The 14,152-nt window shown below is 38.0% G+C and overlaps 1 protein-coding gene across 1 annotated transcript in view; it reads left to right on the forward strand.

Annotated features, from left to right (window-relative positions):
- The window catches only part of CAMKMT (calmodulin-lysine N-methyltransferase), a 219,095-nt gene that overhangs the window by 167,745 nt on the left and 37,198 nt on the right, over nt 1-14,152 (forward strand). Inside the window, exons 3-5 of the mRNA XM_009880642.1 lie at nt 7,870-7,930; nt 10,961-11,015; nt 12,069-12,132. Coding sequence (XP_009878944.1) covers nt 10,992-11,015; nt 12,069-12,132 — 88 coding nt within the window. The 5' untranslated portion in view covers nt 7,870-7,930; nt 10,961-10,991. The remainder of the gene's footprint in view (nt 1-7,869; nt 7,931-10,960; nt 11,016-12,068; nt 12,133-14,152) is intronic.

The raw sequence follows: 14,152 nt of genomic DNA on the forward strand, positions 1-14,152 counted from the left end.
TTTAAAAAGAAAAGAGAAAATGCTAGTATTTCAAAACCCTATTATAATGCATTTTCAAATATGTCAGACACATCTTTGTTAAAATTAAACCAAGGATTGGTTTTGAGCGAATAGCCCTATATCCTTACAGATGCTGTGGATGGATGCATCTAAGCTGCTTATTATATTGATGGGTTTTGCTGCTCTGCAGCAAATGAAAACAGGCAGCTGCTTCCTCCATCAAAGCAAAAAGCAGCCTGAGTTTTTATTAAACGAGTGTTCATTTCTTCTATTGCCAAAATTCTTACACAAAACAAAAGAGCAGTTTTAGCACATTATTGCTTAACTAGACATGAACAACTGACAGCAAGTGATAAGCCTGTCTGCTTTTCACAACTGGTAATCATTTTTGGAATAGATGTTTTAATATAGTTGAATATAAAAATTTGTAATTTACATCTACAATGGTACATAAATTTATAGATCGAGTTTTTTGCAGGAGAATGAAGGCTATAATCACAAAAGGTTTGTTCCAGTGTTGTTTAATTTTTAATAACTATTTGAAAACTAGGTTAAAAAAAAACACACAACACAATCAAATTCATTCATTTGAAAAAAGGATGTTAAAGACAATCATACAAGTAGATTTGTACCGTTTGCCGATTTTTCTTACGGAAGAGATATGCGTACATTTACAGCTTTGACTTGTTACTGTATTTCCACATCAGTTCCACTGAGCCTCTTAAGTTTGCGCTCTAAAAGAAATTTGCAGATTGCAGACCATCATGTTTCCCTCCTAGTCATGAATAATAATGAGAATGAAAGTGAGAGATACAGTGCTGAGGCCATTTTGCCTAGGCTGAAAAATCTCAGCCAGTGCTTATACATATTTTTCAATGATCTGAATATCATGAATTCTACTTTAGATTGAAAGAGAGACAAGAGTTTCTATAAAATGTATGTGCATAGGGAAAAACGGTGAGACGTGTTTCTCTTTATATCTTCTATTTCTTCTGGTGTTCTTATACATTTCAAACTCACTTGTCACTGGACTTAAAAGGTGGTGTGCCACATGCAAAAGTCAGGTGCAGTAAGGCACGGGTGTAAGGTGTTACTGTAAAGGCTATTAAATACTTTTCTCACTGTGTGCATTTATCGCTGAAGTTCCTCACTTGCAAATACACTTGGGGTAAATTTCAGAATGCAGAGCCTCAGATTAGACAACCGGGCTTTCAAAACAGGTTAGCTCTTATGTTGATGCTTGAGGTGGTCAAATGTACTGTGCCCTTCTGGACTCTGTAGGTGTTCTCCTTTTGAAAATCTGCTCTCAAATAAAATTTTGTAGGAAAATAATTTTACAGTCCCAGGCACACCACCTGCAGCCAACTTGGTGATGATGAACCCTCTTTTATCTGCTTCTGCTGTAGATGGGTGTAAACTTAAACTTGAGGATGCAAGTTTGAAAATAGGGGGTTTGTGTACTGCAAACGGAATGAAGTAACAAGATTTTTTTCAGTGGGGTTTTTCCTCACTTAGCAATTTCTTCTATTTCTTCATTTTACTAAAGTGACCAGACTTGTCATTAGACTATTTTGAAAGCTATGTTCTATGGAAGGTTTCCACTCTTCTATACATGTATTTTATGGCGGGTCAAAATTTGAATATTTGTGGCAATAGTGCCTTATTACATGTGTTCATGTTTTTTTAGATTCAATATACATATTATGTATGTGTGTGTATATATATATATAGTTTGGATCTTAGGTAACCTGAATTGCTGATTATCCTTTCATCTGTGTCGCATTTTGCATGCTGCATGAACAACTGAATGCAAATAATAACTTTACACCCTGACTATACTAAGCAACATTTTTTTATGATAAAATCATATTGTAAACGGGCTTTGGTGTGGAGGTTTGGAGTTTGAAGAAAGTTGAGAGCTAGAAGTATGTTTGAGAGCTATCCATGCAAACTAACTAACTACAGCAGTACAATTAATTACAAGGACTCTTTACTCAAGCGATTACTCAAATTGGAACCACTATGTTATATGTTACTAGCAAGGTGTGTTTGGCAGACATACGCTGTGCATCCTCTTGCTACTTAGTCTTAATTGTGCTATTAATAATTTCATATTTTTTCTTTGACTTGGAAGTGAATTTTAGTGCTCCACTGACAGAAGGGCTCATAATATTGGTTAGCACCTCATTTTGAAATTTACTCCAAGTTACTGTGCTGTTGAACCTTGATTTTGACCTGCTGTCTTACTTCTCCAGTACCTCCAGTAGGTGTACCGTGCTTCTTGCTGTGCACAGTGGTGGTGATCCACACAAAAACTAACCAGGATAAAATCATCAATCTTACCTTCTCTTGTGACTTGAATATAAGGCATAGTCGGTAGAAAATAAGGTTTGATACTGTAAAATTAGGATTGTAACGAAGCTACAGTAAGAGTGGTAATCGTAGCAGTATTTTAAATTCCTGGAATTCCTTATGTTAAATTCCTAGAATAGCCTGTTCCAGTAGATATCTTAGTTTTGGGGATTTTCAGTTCTCTCTACAGTCCTTTAGCAGAGGAGATTGGGAATAGTTGCCTGTCCAGATAGGTACTTAACTGAAACCTCTGCACAGTCCATTGTGGTGCCAAAGGGTTTTCTGCTCTCCACCAACAATGTGTCTTGGTGTCAGGAAGAATAAGAAATACTTTTCTTAGGGTCAGAAAACAATTCATCATTGCTCAGTGCACTTGTTGATACTTCTTTAAAACCTCACTCATCCCTTTGCCCTTGATGCTTCTTTTCCTTTTGCTTTGATGAGTATTAAAGCAAATGAGGTGATTTCTTGTAGTCAAGAATCAGGGCGTAGTAGAAAAAAGATCTTTTTCAGTATATTCATGTGGGGAAAATGACTGACACTTCAAATTTAAATTGTCCTTGCTTTTGAGGGTTAAGCTAGGATTTGTGCAAAATTTACTTGAAACTTTAAATGAATGGGAAGACATCTTGTAGTTTAATAGTGCAAATAAAAGACAAAATTTGAGTTTTGAGATCAGACATCTGCACATGTGGCCATGCGAAGTGCTAGGGAAAAGTGATAAAACTTTCCATTTGGCTTAGCTTGGAAAGGAATTTCTTAATCTCCTAGCATGAGTGAAGCAGTTGTAGGACAGCTTTATACCTCCTACTCAGAGCTTCAAGGGACAGTTCACCTGTCACTTCCAGTTGCCTCTTTGTTTCCTGTGTATAGCCTTGGCAGACAGTAGAGAGGAGTCCCACTAATCTTCTGCTATCCCAGTTAAAGTAATCAGTAGCTATGGCGACTTCTTTGTACCTATCAAGCAGTGCGGAGACAAAATGGCTCCAATACTCAAATGTCTTCTTTAAAAAGACACGTGTCAAAATTCTCAGCAATCTGTCCTGCGAATTTTCTAATAACATGCTGTTCTTTAAGAACTTCACATCAGATCTCAATATTTGTTATCCAAATGTGTGACATCATTCTTTAAAATATGTGGTAAAAAGCCCCAGAGGAGAAACAATAATTTTTATTTAAAAAAAAAAAAAACAAACTGGATAATTTATTTCTAGTAGAAAATTTTCTGTAATACCATACATGATTCAGCAATTTTAGATTCGACACTGAACACAGGTTTTGTGTTGCTTTGGAGTAGTGGTGCTCCAACTGATGGTTAAGACAAAACATCCTCAGAAGGCTGTCTACACATGATTAGTCCGTGGGGGTTGAAGGTTGCTTTAAAGAACTGTTGTACTGTGGCAAGAGCAGAAGGACCTGACACTTTCCATTAGGAAGCATTATGAGAGCAATAAAACCAACTTAATTTATGTGTTCTTAGCATTACTGTGATTTTTGTTAGTGTTGTTCCTCTATAGGAAAAGTTTGGGTGTCTTTTTTGGTTACATCATACCTCAAGGTGTTAGGATGACTCAGGTTTTTTTCTTGGCCTTTCTATAATTTCATTCTGTATGTTTAAGTAACTTGATCTGTCTCTGTCTCCTAGTTTGATTCCTAATGTGCAAAACTGGGACAATAGCACTGTCATCAAGTTCTTGTGAGGTAGACTCCATTAGTGTGGTGAGATTTTATGATACGGGGATAAGTGCTGTAGAAACGCCTGCATTTTGTATGTCTCTGCATATATAGCATTTTTCCATCCATCATCATACTCTTTAGTGATAATGTTTTTCTACCCCTACTACTGTAGGGTTATCGTGAAGTTGTCTGGAAGTAGACATCATTGCTCTTATGGCACATTTGTAGTGGATCTTCTACTCCATCCTCATGGTGAAAGGTTACCTGCCAAGGGTTGAAATGCAGGCAGGCGCTGCCCTGCAAGCGCTGTCTCTCTCCCGTGGCTTCAGACATGCCAAATCACAGTCCTTCTTGAGGTTCTCCTTTAAACACCAACACAACTTAATTTATTTGTTTGGTTCAATAGAGATTCCAATGTTTTCTGGCAACTAGTCTCTATTTTCACATTGTAGTTATTCAGGTGATAAAGAGTTTTAAAACTTCCAGAAAATGTCGCAAGATACTTATTTTTGCAAAGGGAAACCATTGTGTCTCTCTGTTTCCTTGTACAGTGAGATTTTTAGCCCCTCTGTCTAGGACTTGTCGTATATAGCCTTTTAAATGCAAGCACCATTTGGGGGCCTTTTGATATTCTTTTGCCTATACATGTGTAAATAATTGACTATCGTGTGTAAGTAATTGCATATGCAAATAGGTACCCATCCAATGTTATGTATTTATAATCAAATTCATAATACGAAATGAGAATAATTTTATTTTAAATATGAAAGAATTATTTTAGGTGTGTTCACAGGAAACGTAATCCATATCCATATGTATGTGTTTGCAGGAAATAGATTAGGCTTTTCATAACCTAGTGGTAGTTGTTAACTCACAGGAATTGCTGCATTTCTGCATTACAGCTGTATGTTTTCTAACAGAAGCAGAACTATCTTATACTTGCAACTTCAAAATGTAGGTCATTGTGTTGGTGAATGTAGGTCAGAGTGAAGGGGAAGAAGACAGAATGCAAACTCCTCCACCTGGATCTTTAAGCTTATCCGTGTTTTGAAGGTAAAGAGGCTTACCTACCTGTGCGAGCACGAGAAGCTTTTCCTTTTACTAAAATTAACGGAGGTATTCTGGCTTCTTGGCTTAGCTGGAAGCACTGTCTTCTTCCACACTTGAGACCTGTGTTCGTGAAAGACCTCCTGCCTCCTGCTTCTTTAGCTGCCAGCCGCTTATATCATTGCTGAGGTGATACTTCCTTCCCTATGAGAGAAGGGAGCGGTGAGGAGAGTCGCCTGCATCGCTAGCATCTGCCTAAAGAAGAGCATTGTCTTTCCCAAGGTGCTTTACCCTTCTCTCAGCACAGAGCTATCTGAGACACCTGCAGTTTCAGCCGGTATCAACATTGTAATGGTAGTAGGGGAAAGAACAGTGACCCCTCATAAAAGATTTAGTAGCACCATTCAGAGTGCCCTTTCAATAGTAACCATAGAGAAGTGAGAGACATTTGACTGAGGGTACTGAAAATTCAGATGTTGAAGGATTTTGCTACAATTGGCAAGTATTTTTAAAACTCGCTCAGGCTAAAAGTTTGCTATAAAAGGGTTCAGGGTTTTTGTGTTTGTAGGTGTGGGGTTTTTCTTGTAATGTGAGATATAAGTATTATAAATGGATTAAATTAGCCGTGTCTTCACTAAATATTAAAAAAGCACTATTATTGCTTGAGTATACACCAGTCACTGCAAACTGAAACATTCTTTATATTATACACTAAAATATTTAAACAGTTATTATATTTATTGCAAAATCTGTCATTTTAGCATATTTCAATGCTCAAAAGCATTGAAATGCTCAAAAGGGAGATGGAAAATCCTGTACAATTCTTAGTGTATGTTTCACTGAAGAATGGGTAGTCGTGTGTGAATATTTTATTTTAACCCTTAGCAAGTATAAGCAAAATAGCACATTCACAAACACCTAATCAGCCTAAACTGTCATAAACAGGTGAAATACCAATGTTGCTTTAGTGTTTTTGGCATACATATGCATCGGCTCTCTTTTTTTTTTTACCTTTAAGATCTTTGTCATACAAAAGTTATATGCAGAGTTTTGGCTGAATCCTGTCAAGACTTTTGCTTGATCTGCAAGCAGATAACACATTCATAGATTTTCATTATATATCACTATGAGTAAGGGTAGTTCAGAATACTGACTGGATAGAAAGGACGAATTATACATTTGATCAATCAGGCTTTAAATGATTTAAAAAGAAAACAGTTTTTCTCCCAAACTTCTGCTTCTATCAAATATGTTGTGATGATTTTAAAGTCTCGAGAGTAAAAAATTATAAAAAATGGTCTAAAGGATGCATATACATAGTAAGCTGCATGGAATTCAGTTTACCTGTCTAGAAGTGTCTGAAGGATGCTCCCACATGTCTGTGCCTAATTTTACTGAAACTGTTGAAGTGCCTGTAGTTCGTAATATTAAGTTTCTGTCATGGTAATTCATAATGTTGTGTGTTGGGAGGGAGCAGGGGGGCTAACCCTGGTTTTTACCTGTGGATAGACACATCAGCATGTTTTTTCATTGCTAAGCAACAACAGATGGAAAACACACGCAACTGTAATTTCGCGACTTAGGGCTTTGATTCATCCACCCTTAGCTTTGGGAACCTAACTCAAGTGCCTTAGTACGAGTCTGTTTTTTCCCAGGCTCCCTCTGGCAAAGGAGACTGGTGCCTGCAGGAGAGCCAGCAAGCCACGCAGCATCTGTGCTGCCCTCTCCACGGGCCACGGCACTTCAGTTAGATATTCAAGTGAGGTGGGAAACTGGTCTGATGAAACAGTGCGTTTCATAAGCGAATGGTGTTGAAGGGATAAATTTGCATAGATGCCTCCAAGTACTTGCCCATGTTGACAATGACCAGTGTAAGTTTTCTGATGGAAGCTTATAAAGACATGAATAATACACATGAGGTGAAAAAAGCATGATTGCTCATGTCTGTTCCCATAGGAGAACTAGAGGGTCTCAAATGAACATGATGAGAAGCAAGCACAGAACAAGAGAGAGGAGATGTTTCTTTATAAAGCATGGTAAAACTGTGGCACTTCCTGCCACGGGCCGTTGCAACTATGGAAAGTTTACTGCAGTCCACAGAACGACTGGGAAAATCCTTTGGTGACTATTAAACAGAACTTATCACTTGTATCTACACTTCGCCTCAGGAACTTGAACCACAAGTAGAAATCACGCTGCATTGTTGCCCTAGTCCAGTATTTGTCCTTAGCATGAGTTGCCGGTTGTCCACCTTACAGTCAGAATGATACCTGACCTAACAAAACCTAAGGGAAAAGGAGCTCAGTGAAAAGAAACTGGGAAGAAATGAAATGACTGCAGAGGACAGCTAATGAAAAGGGAGGGGGCTGCTGTCCACTGTTAGGCTACCAGTCAAGGTGGGCCTCACATCTGGCCTGGTACAAACAGTTTGATGTTCATGAAAATGCCCAAATGTTAGAAGTTTCATAGAATTAAATTTTCTATAACTTCTAAAGTCTTGACAGTTGTATGTATATGTATAGATAATTGTGTATGTTTGTGTGTGTGTGCGTATGTATCTATAAAGTAAATTTCTGATCATTACTCAGGATGAAATCTATGAAACATTCTGTTCCAATGGTTAAATCAGAAGTCTTCCATTAAAAGACTTACTTGTTTCTTTATTCCATGGTATTATGGCAAATGTAGAAAATGAAACTCTGGTAGAGGTCTGCAAATGGTAATACGTATTCAAATATTATTTTATACCAAAAAAATATCTGTTCTAAGAAGGCAAATATATTTGTTTTACAGGTCTCTGGCCATCTGAAGAAGTGCTGGCTTACTACTGCCTAAAGCACAATGAAATATTCAGGTACAGAGTTAAACATAAAAAGATATTTTCCAATCTGTTAGTTTTATTGTATCTGCATCGTAAAGATTGCTATGATTTAAGTCTTCACATTAAATTTAAAATGTTCAAGGTGAAAGCATGTTGCTCTTAACAAAGAATTCTGAGCTGCCTTTGGGTACTAATATTGCACAGCAAGCTTTCTGCTATATGTCAAAGACTTTTGATTTCCACTCAAGGCGTTTTATTTCACTTTGATTTTTGGGAAACAAAAGTGAAGCTCCAATCGATCAGTACTGATTGTGAAGGTCAGGAAAAATAAAAGACATTCTTTAAACTGGCATCTGTTGCAAAAGCAAGCAAAATGTTACTTGATAAAATACATAATAATTACTGCGTATAGTGATGGAGGGTATTGCACCTGTATTTAAGTGTTTTGAAACAATTTTGAGACATACTGCTCTTTTGTTTTGTTTTTTTTTTTTTCCACATTTTCTAAACTTGTAGAAGACACTTATCAAGGCTCCAATAGGAACACCTAAAAATAAAATCCATCCTGCATCCTCTCTCTTTCCCCTTGAGTATACAGAGCTTTGCACTTGGAAATCCTTGAAGTTTCATTGTCCGGAGGATGAATGGGGTGCAAGAAAAGCCATTAAAACAATGCATTTGGAGGCATAAATTGTGTTCCGAGTGAGGGTGCAAGGCTAATACTAAGTAAACCAGCTTGGAGTATACAAAATCCCTCAGTCTGTGTACATATGGTGCTGGTAAGATAGGGAAGACCAAACTGTAAGTCCCTGCCCCTTGTACCAAAGCTGAAAGCGTATCAGCTATGAGCTGGTTGCTGCAGCTTGCTCAGACTCCTATCTGAAATCAAAGCCCTGGCACCAAACCATGCCCTGGTTCATAAAGCCTCATTTCTACTCTGTCCACCACCTGAACGAAGCCCACCCCATTAGAGGAGGCAGGTAACACACCTAATCCGGTAGACGCTGCTCTTCCCTCCGAGTTCAGCTGAGCGCTGCGATGTGTGACTTTTGCTGCTGCAGTGGTGTCCCTGTAGCACTTTGCCATCCAGCCCCACGCCGTGGCTCGTACGCTCTGCTTGTTCTCAGAGGCTCCTCACAGCAAACCTCCCTACGCTGCTCGCTAAAGGGGTGTTTTCCTAGTTTGGGTATATAAGCCTGGGTACTCGGAGACGGCGATCAGTCAAACTTCCATGGAGCGAATGGGCAGTTTCACATCCCGATTTCTCAGGATTACCCCTCAACAGTATGCTCAGAGTAGAGTTTCTTCTTTTAATTCTCATTGATAGATGTCACTAAATATTGCCTGAGAGATGGATGTGATTTTTAAAATTTGCTAATGAGGGAACTTTACGCTGAAATAAATTATTTATATGCATAAATTTGTATGTGTATATGTGTGTATGTATATGCTCATATATTATGTACATACATTTAGTTCAAAATGCACTAAAAGCCCCACACTAGATACTTTCTGTGTTTATTTCAATAAGCATGACTCTTATAAAGGATTAAGTGTCTTGTAAATCTTATATATATAACCATGTGTATATACTTTTAATATATGTGACACATATGTTTTAGAAAAATAGAAACTTATGTGGGGGAAAACCTATAATCACTCTATTTAAACCACAGACTGCGAATTTCCCACATGTGTCTTGTGTTCTCATTGGGTTTACGTACAGCTTGTTCCTCTGAACTATGTCCGTCTTTTGTCTCATTTCCATTAAACAGGAGAGCTAGACTTGTTTCAAATAAAATTTGTGGAGTCTAAGAAATATAAATCTATCCCATCCAGACAGTGAGCATTAGTATACAGTCATACAGCCTAGTCTGCTGGCCTCAGTGAACAAAACATCAGCATCTGTATACTGATACTGATATGGCATCCTACATGCTCCGCCTAAATATCGGTGTCGAGCAAGCAGGGAGGTGATACTTTCACATAAAAATAGATGTTCAAATGTTGGTATTTTAGGGGAAAAGAAGAGGTGCACCGAAAAAAGAAAAAAAAGAATCTGTTTAGCTGAAATTCCATTTTATGCCTGTCAAAAATGTCTCAATGGGAACGTTTCTACCAGCTGTAACAGTTGCCGCAGATTTAGCTATAAAGCAGCATGTTCCTAAACCGAGGCTCTGCCTTGCCCTAGACGCCGCTTCACGCCGTTTCGGTGCGGGGTCAGCATCCCTCCCTCCTCCCCTCCTGGCGCAGGCCGTGGCTCTGGAGGACATTCTTTATGGCTCCCCCTGCAAGCCCCCATCCAGCACGCTCTCTGCGCCAAATTATATTTCGCATGCACGTCTTAATAACGGCACAGTACGGTCTAAGTTAAAAGCAGCCTTTTAGACCATGTATTCAACCCTGTGCTCGGGCTCAGTTTAGGCTCTTGACACCAGCTCCGCTTGGTTTTCTGTGGCTTAACTGTTTGCTGTTCCCATCGTTGTTCGTAACAGCATTGTTTGTAGGTCACTTGCAGTTTTAAGTGCTAATTGAAGGATCGGATTTCTTCATGTGTAATTGTTTTGTGGTATATGGCTTGTTTTAAAACTTCTCTCCTTGTAATATAAAAAGGCTTTTAGGCATAACTATATGGAGAGATATATAAATAATATTAATTTCCCCATTTACTTCTCTAACTGTTTTTGCAAGAATGAATGTGGATTAACATTGTTATCCTTTCCTAACAATTATCTTTCGCTACTCTAGCTAGTTTAGTTCTAAAAGACAGAGCCATTGACAAGGGAAAAAAGGGAACCTTCTCAGATTTTTCAGCTCAGCGGTGGTAATGTTGCACTGAACACTAATGAGGGAACCCCCACTGATTTGCCTGCTTTGTGACTTTTCTATTTCATAATTATTTTTAAAACGCAAAACGACATGAGGTAGCCTAGTCATGTCTCTACAACTTCCTGGTAGCTCAGTTCTTACTGCAGATGGCAATTTGTTCTTGTAACATATATGTCTCTCTGACCATTTTCATCTAATTTGTATGGGTTCTACCATTTCCTTTCTCTCTTTCAGGGACCTTGCTGTGTGTGAGCTAGGGGGTGGCATGACATGCTTGGCTGGGCTCATGGTAGGTCTTTTCTCAATTCCAATCCCATTCAGAGGAAGAAACAAAAGGAAAAATGTTCCAGTGCCTCCAACTGCTGGGTCAGAGAACTGTCAACAGCCTCAGCTGCGGTCAAGCTGCAGAGTCTTGAGAGACCTTCTAGATTGACTTACTTTCGTATCATATTGATTTTATGGTTGCCTCGATGAGCAGAAACATTTTACCTCCGTGTAGTCAATATCTCTTGTTGTGACATTCCAGGCCACGTACGGTCTGTCTTTCATTGCCATAGCCGAAGCATTTTTTTTTTTTTCAGATTATAGTCCCATTTGCTAAGATACAGGAATAGCCTGGCGAATCACAGTTGGAGCACCATGATATAGCTGCTAATGTTTTGCCTGCATTATTACACCAACAAACATGATCCAGAGCTCTCGGTAATTAGATTCTTTTGAATTAGATTGGCCATTCAGGAGAGTCGTTCACCATTCTCTGGGTTCTGAGTCATGTATTCAGGAGATATTATGTAGCAGTGCAGTGCATTAGACAAGTTTTTATGTCTCTACAAATAAAAGCATATTGTTACACTGATTGGCATTTGACAAACCTGTCGCTCTTATACAATGTGTCGAGGTTACAGCCCAATGTGCGAGCATGTCAAAGCTCACAAAAAAATTACCCTTACAAAGCCATCTGCCTGCAATGCAAAGTTATATGAAGGGCATCAGGCAGTCAGACAGAAGCAAGCTGAAAGGCAGAGTGACAGCCTTGTATGATGGCTCTACTAGATAAACAGAAGCCCGCAAATGAAAGCCTCTCAGAATACCATCATCCGCTGTCACAATGCAATTACGGAACAGAATGATAGCAAGATAGAGGCTCCCGCAAATGGAATGATAAAAGTATTGACTGATTTGATTGAATGATTAAAATAATGCAGACATAAAATGAAAAAAGATTGAAGATTGTTACAGAGAAATAGGTGAGGAAGCATGATACTGAAGGCTTGTCACTCCTGTCTTCACTTCCACACAGACAAGCATATTTGCTCATTGTTTGCTGTGCTCTTTTTTTCAGGTTGCTATTTCTGCAGATGTCAAAGAAGTTCTGTTAACTGATGGAAATGAAAAGGCCATCAAAAGTATCCTTATTCAGATAGAAAACTGGTTTGTTGTGCTCGTTCCTTTTTACTGGCTGAGTAACAATCGATATAAAGACAGACAGCATGGGGTGTATTAAGAAAAAGTCCCCACATAAGTAATTAAAAAATAGACGTCGAATATCTTGAACGGAGCTACAGCTTCCCCCACAATAAATGCCACATTTTCTTCTTTAATTAAAAATGTACGTGTTGGTATAGAGCAAGTACAGTAGTAAAGATTTGTCTTATGGTCGAGTGCTGAAAGATTCCTTGTGTGTACGCTGCACGTTACAGGAGGTGCAGCAGTGAATGAAATCATTAGCTTCCCTTCACATACTCATTTTGTAGAAGAACTAGATTTTTATTTTTACTTTCAGATACTAGCCTCTCAAAATGTACCCCGTATTTGTATATTGTCATCGCTTTTCCAGTGTGTATTGAAATGCGTGGTTTCATTGTTGCGGCTAAGTGATAACTGCCTACAAATTACCCATTTAGTGTGCTTAATCAATTATCAATTTATCATTATTTCTCTTGATGTAAGGTTGCAAAGCGACGCTGTCTTTTGTAGAAAGAATTTTACTATATTTCTTACATTAGAATAAATTGCTATTATGCCCTTCTAATATGAACACATAGTTCAGAAAATTAAACCGGACTTTGGCTAAGCGAGAGAATGAGTGAGCGTAATTTGTGGCCACATTAAATATCAGCACAGAACAAGAACAGATATATACAGTGAATACTAATAGCCCTTAGAAATTGAGAGGGAAAAAAGGAAGATATCTATTTGCTTTTGTTCCTTGGTAGTCCTTCCATTTGCATTTTAAGGCAGACTAGTTTTTCAGGTTTTGGCCACTGCATCATCAGAATTATTTAGATTTGAGTTTTGTATGTATTTGAGAGCTAACATAATGAGTAATTGGTGAAAAAATAAGTTAAGCTAATTTGCGGTTTAAAAAAGATTGCAGTTGATGATGACTGTTGAAACAGGAGACGCTGCAGTGCAATAATATTAGCTACTACCTTTAAAAAGACTTTCTCAGAAGTAACTGAGGTAACTAGAATTGCTTACAACACTTTAACAATTTCATGGAATAAACGGCCGGTCCTAGGTCACATCTTTTAAAACTTAAAGGAAGCCTTGTAAAAACGTCCTTTTTCTTGAAAATGCAAGTTCTCAGTTGTGTTCCAAGGATTCCTATTTTGTTAAATTCTAGTTTGTTATACTCATGCCTTGAGGAGGAAGTATTCATTATTCTGTGTATTTTAATCAGCATCGCCCCTTCAAATCTTTCTTCTATGTCATTATGAAGAGAAAAAATGTGGGAGGAAAAAAGTGTTTCAAAACTAGCCTAACAAAACAAACTGATGTTTTATAGAAGCACAGGTATTTAACAAAAGGTCATTTTACCCACAGAAAGCTTCAGGTGAGCTCAGTAATCATCAAGTCAGCAAATATCTTGCCCAGCAGATTCCATAAACATACGTGAACTTTTTTGAAATTTAGAAGTCTTCTATAGCAAGGAAAATTGGCGAGTGCTAAAAATAGTCACTCAGTCTTTGGAATTAAACAAATTCGAGTGCTTTTATTCCTGGAAAAGATACTGTTAATGTCATCTAATTAGCACACCTTAGTTTTTCACAATATGTTTTGGAAATATCTTTGCTTTCCAAAAGTCTTACAAGAAGTCTTCATCTGTATTCACTCAGTGAATCCCTTTCAGAGAAGCGATTGGTGGAAGGCTCTAACAGGAATTTATTTTCTCTTTTTTAACATTTGGTGCTCTGAAGGCTCAGCATTCAAAGTGCTTTTATTGTGTTGGATTTTACAATGGGCTTAATATTAGCAGGGTGCCAAAGTGCAGCAGACTAAGAACTTTACAGTGTAGGTGGAATGTGTTCTTAAAAGTGCACATAATAAAATTTATGTTGCATTTTATGTGTTTTATGGACTTCAGTAGTAATTTTATGATCTGTCTTATGGTAATTTTCTTTTGCATTCTTTTCTATAGTGACT

Source organism: Charadrius vociferus, unplaced genomic scaffold (assembly GCF_000708025.1).
Source record: "Charadrius vociferus isolate BGI_N301 unplaced genomic scaffold, ASM70802v2 scaffold192, whole genome shotgun sequence".
Classification (NCBI taxonomy): domain Eukaryota; kingdom Metazoa; phylum Chordata; class Aves; order Charadriiformes; family Charadriidae; genus Charadrius; species Charadrius vociferus.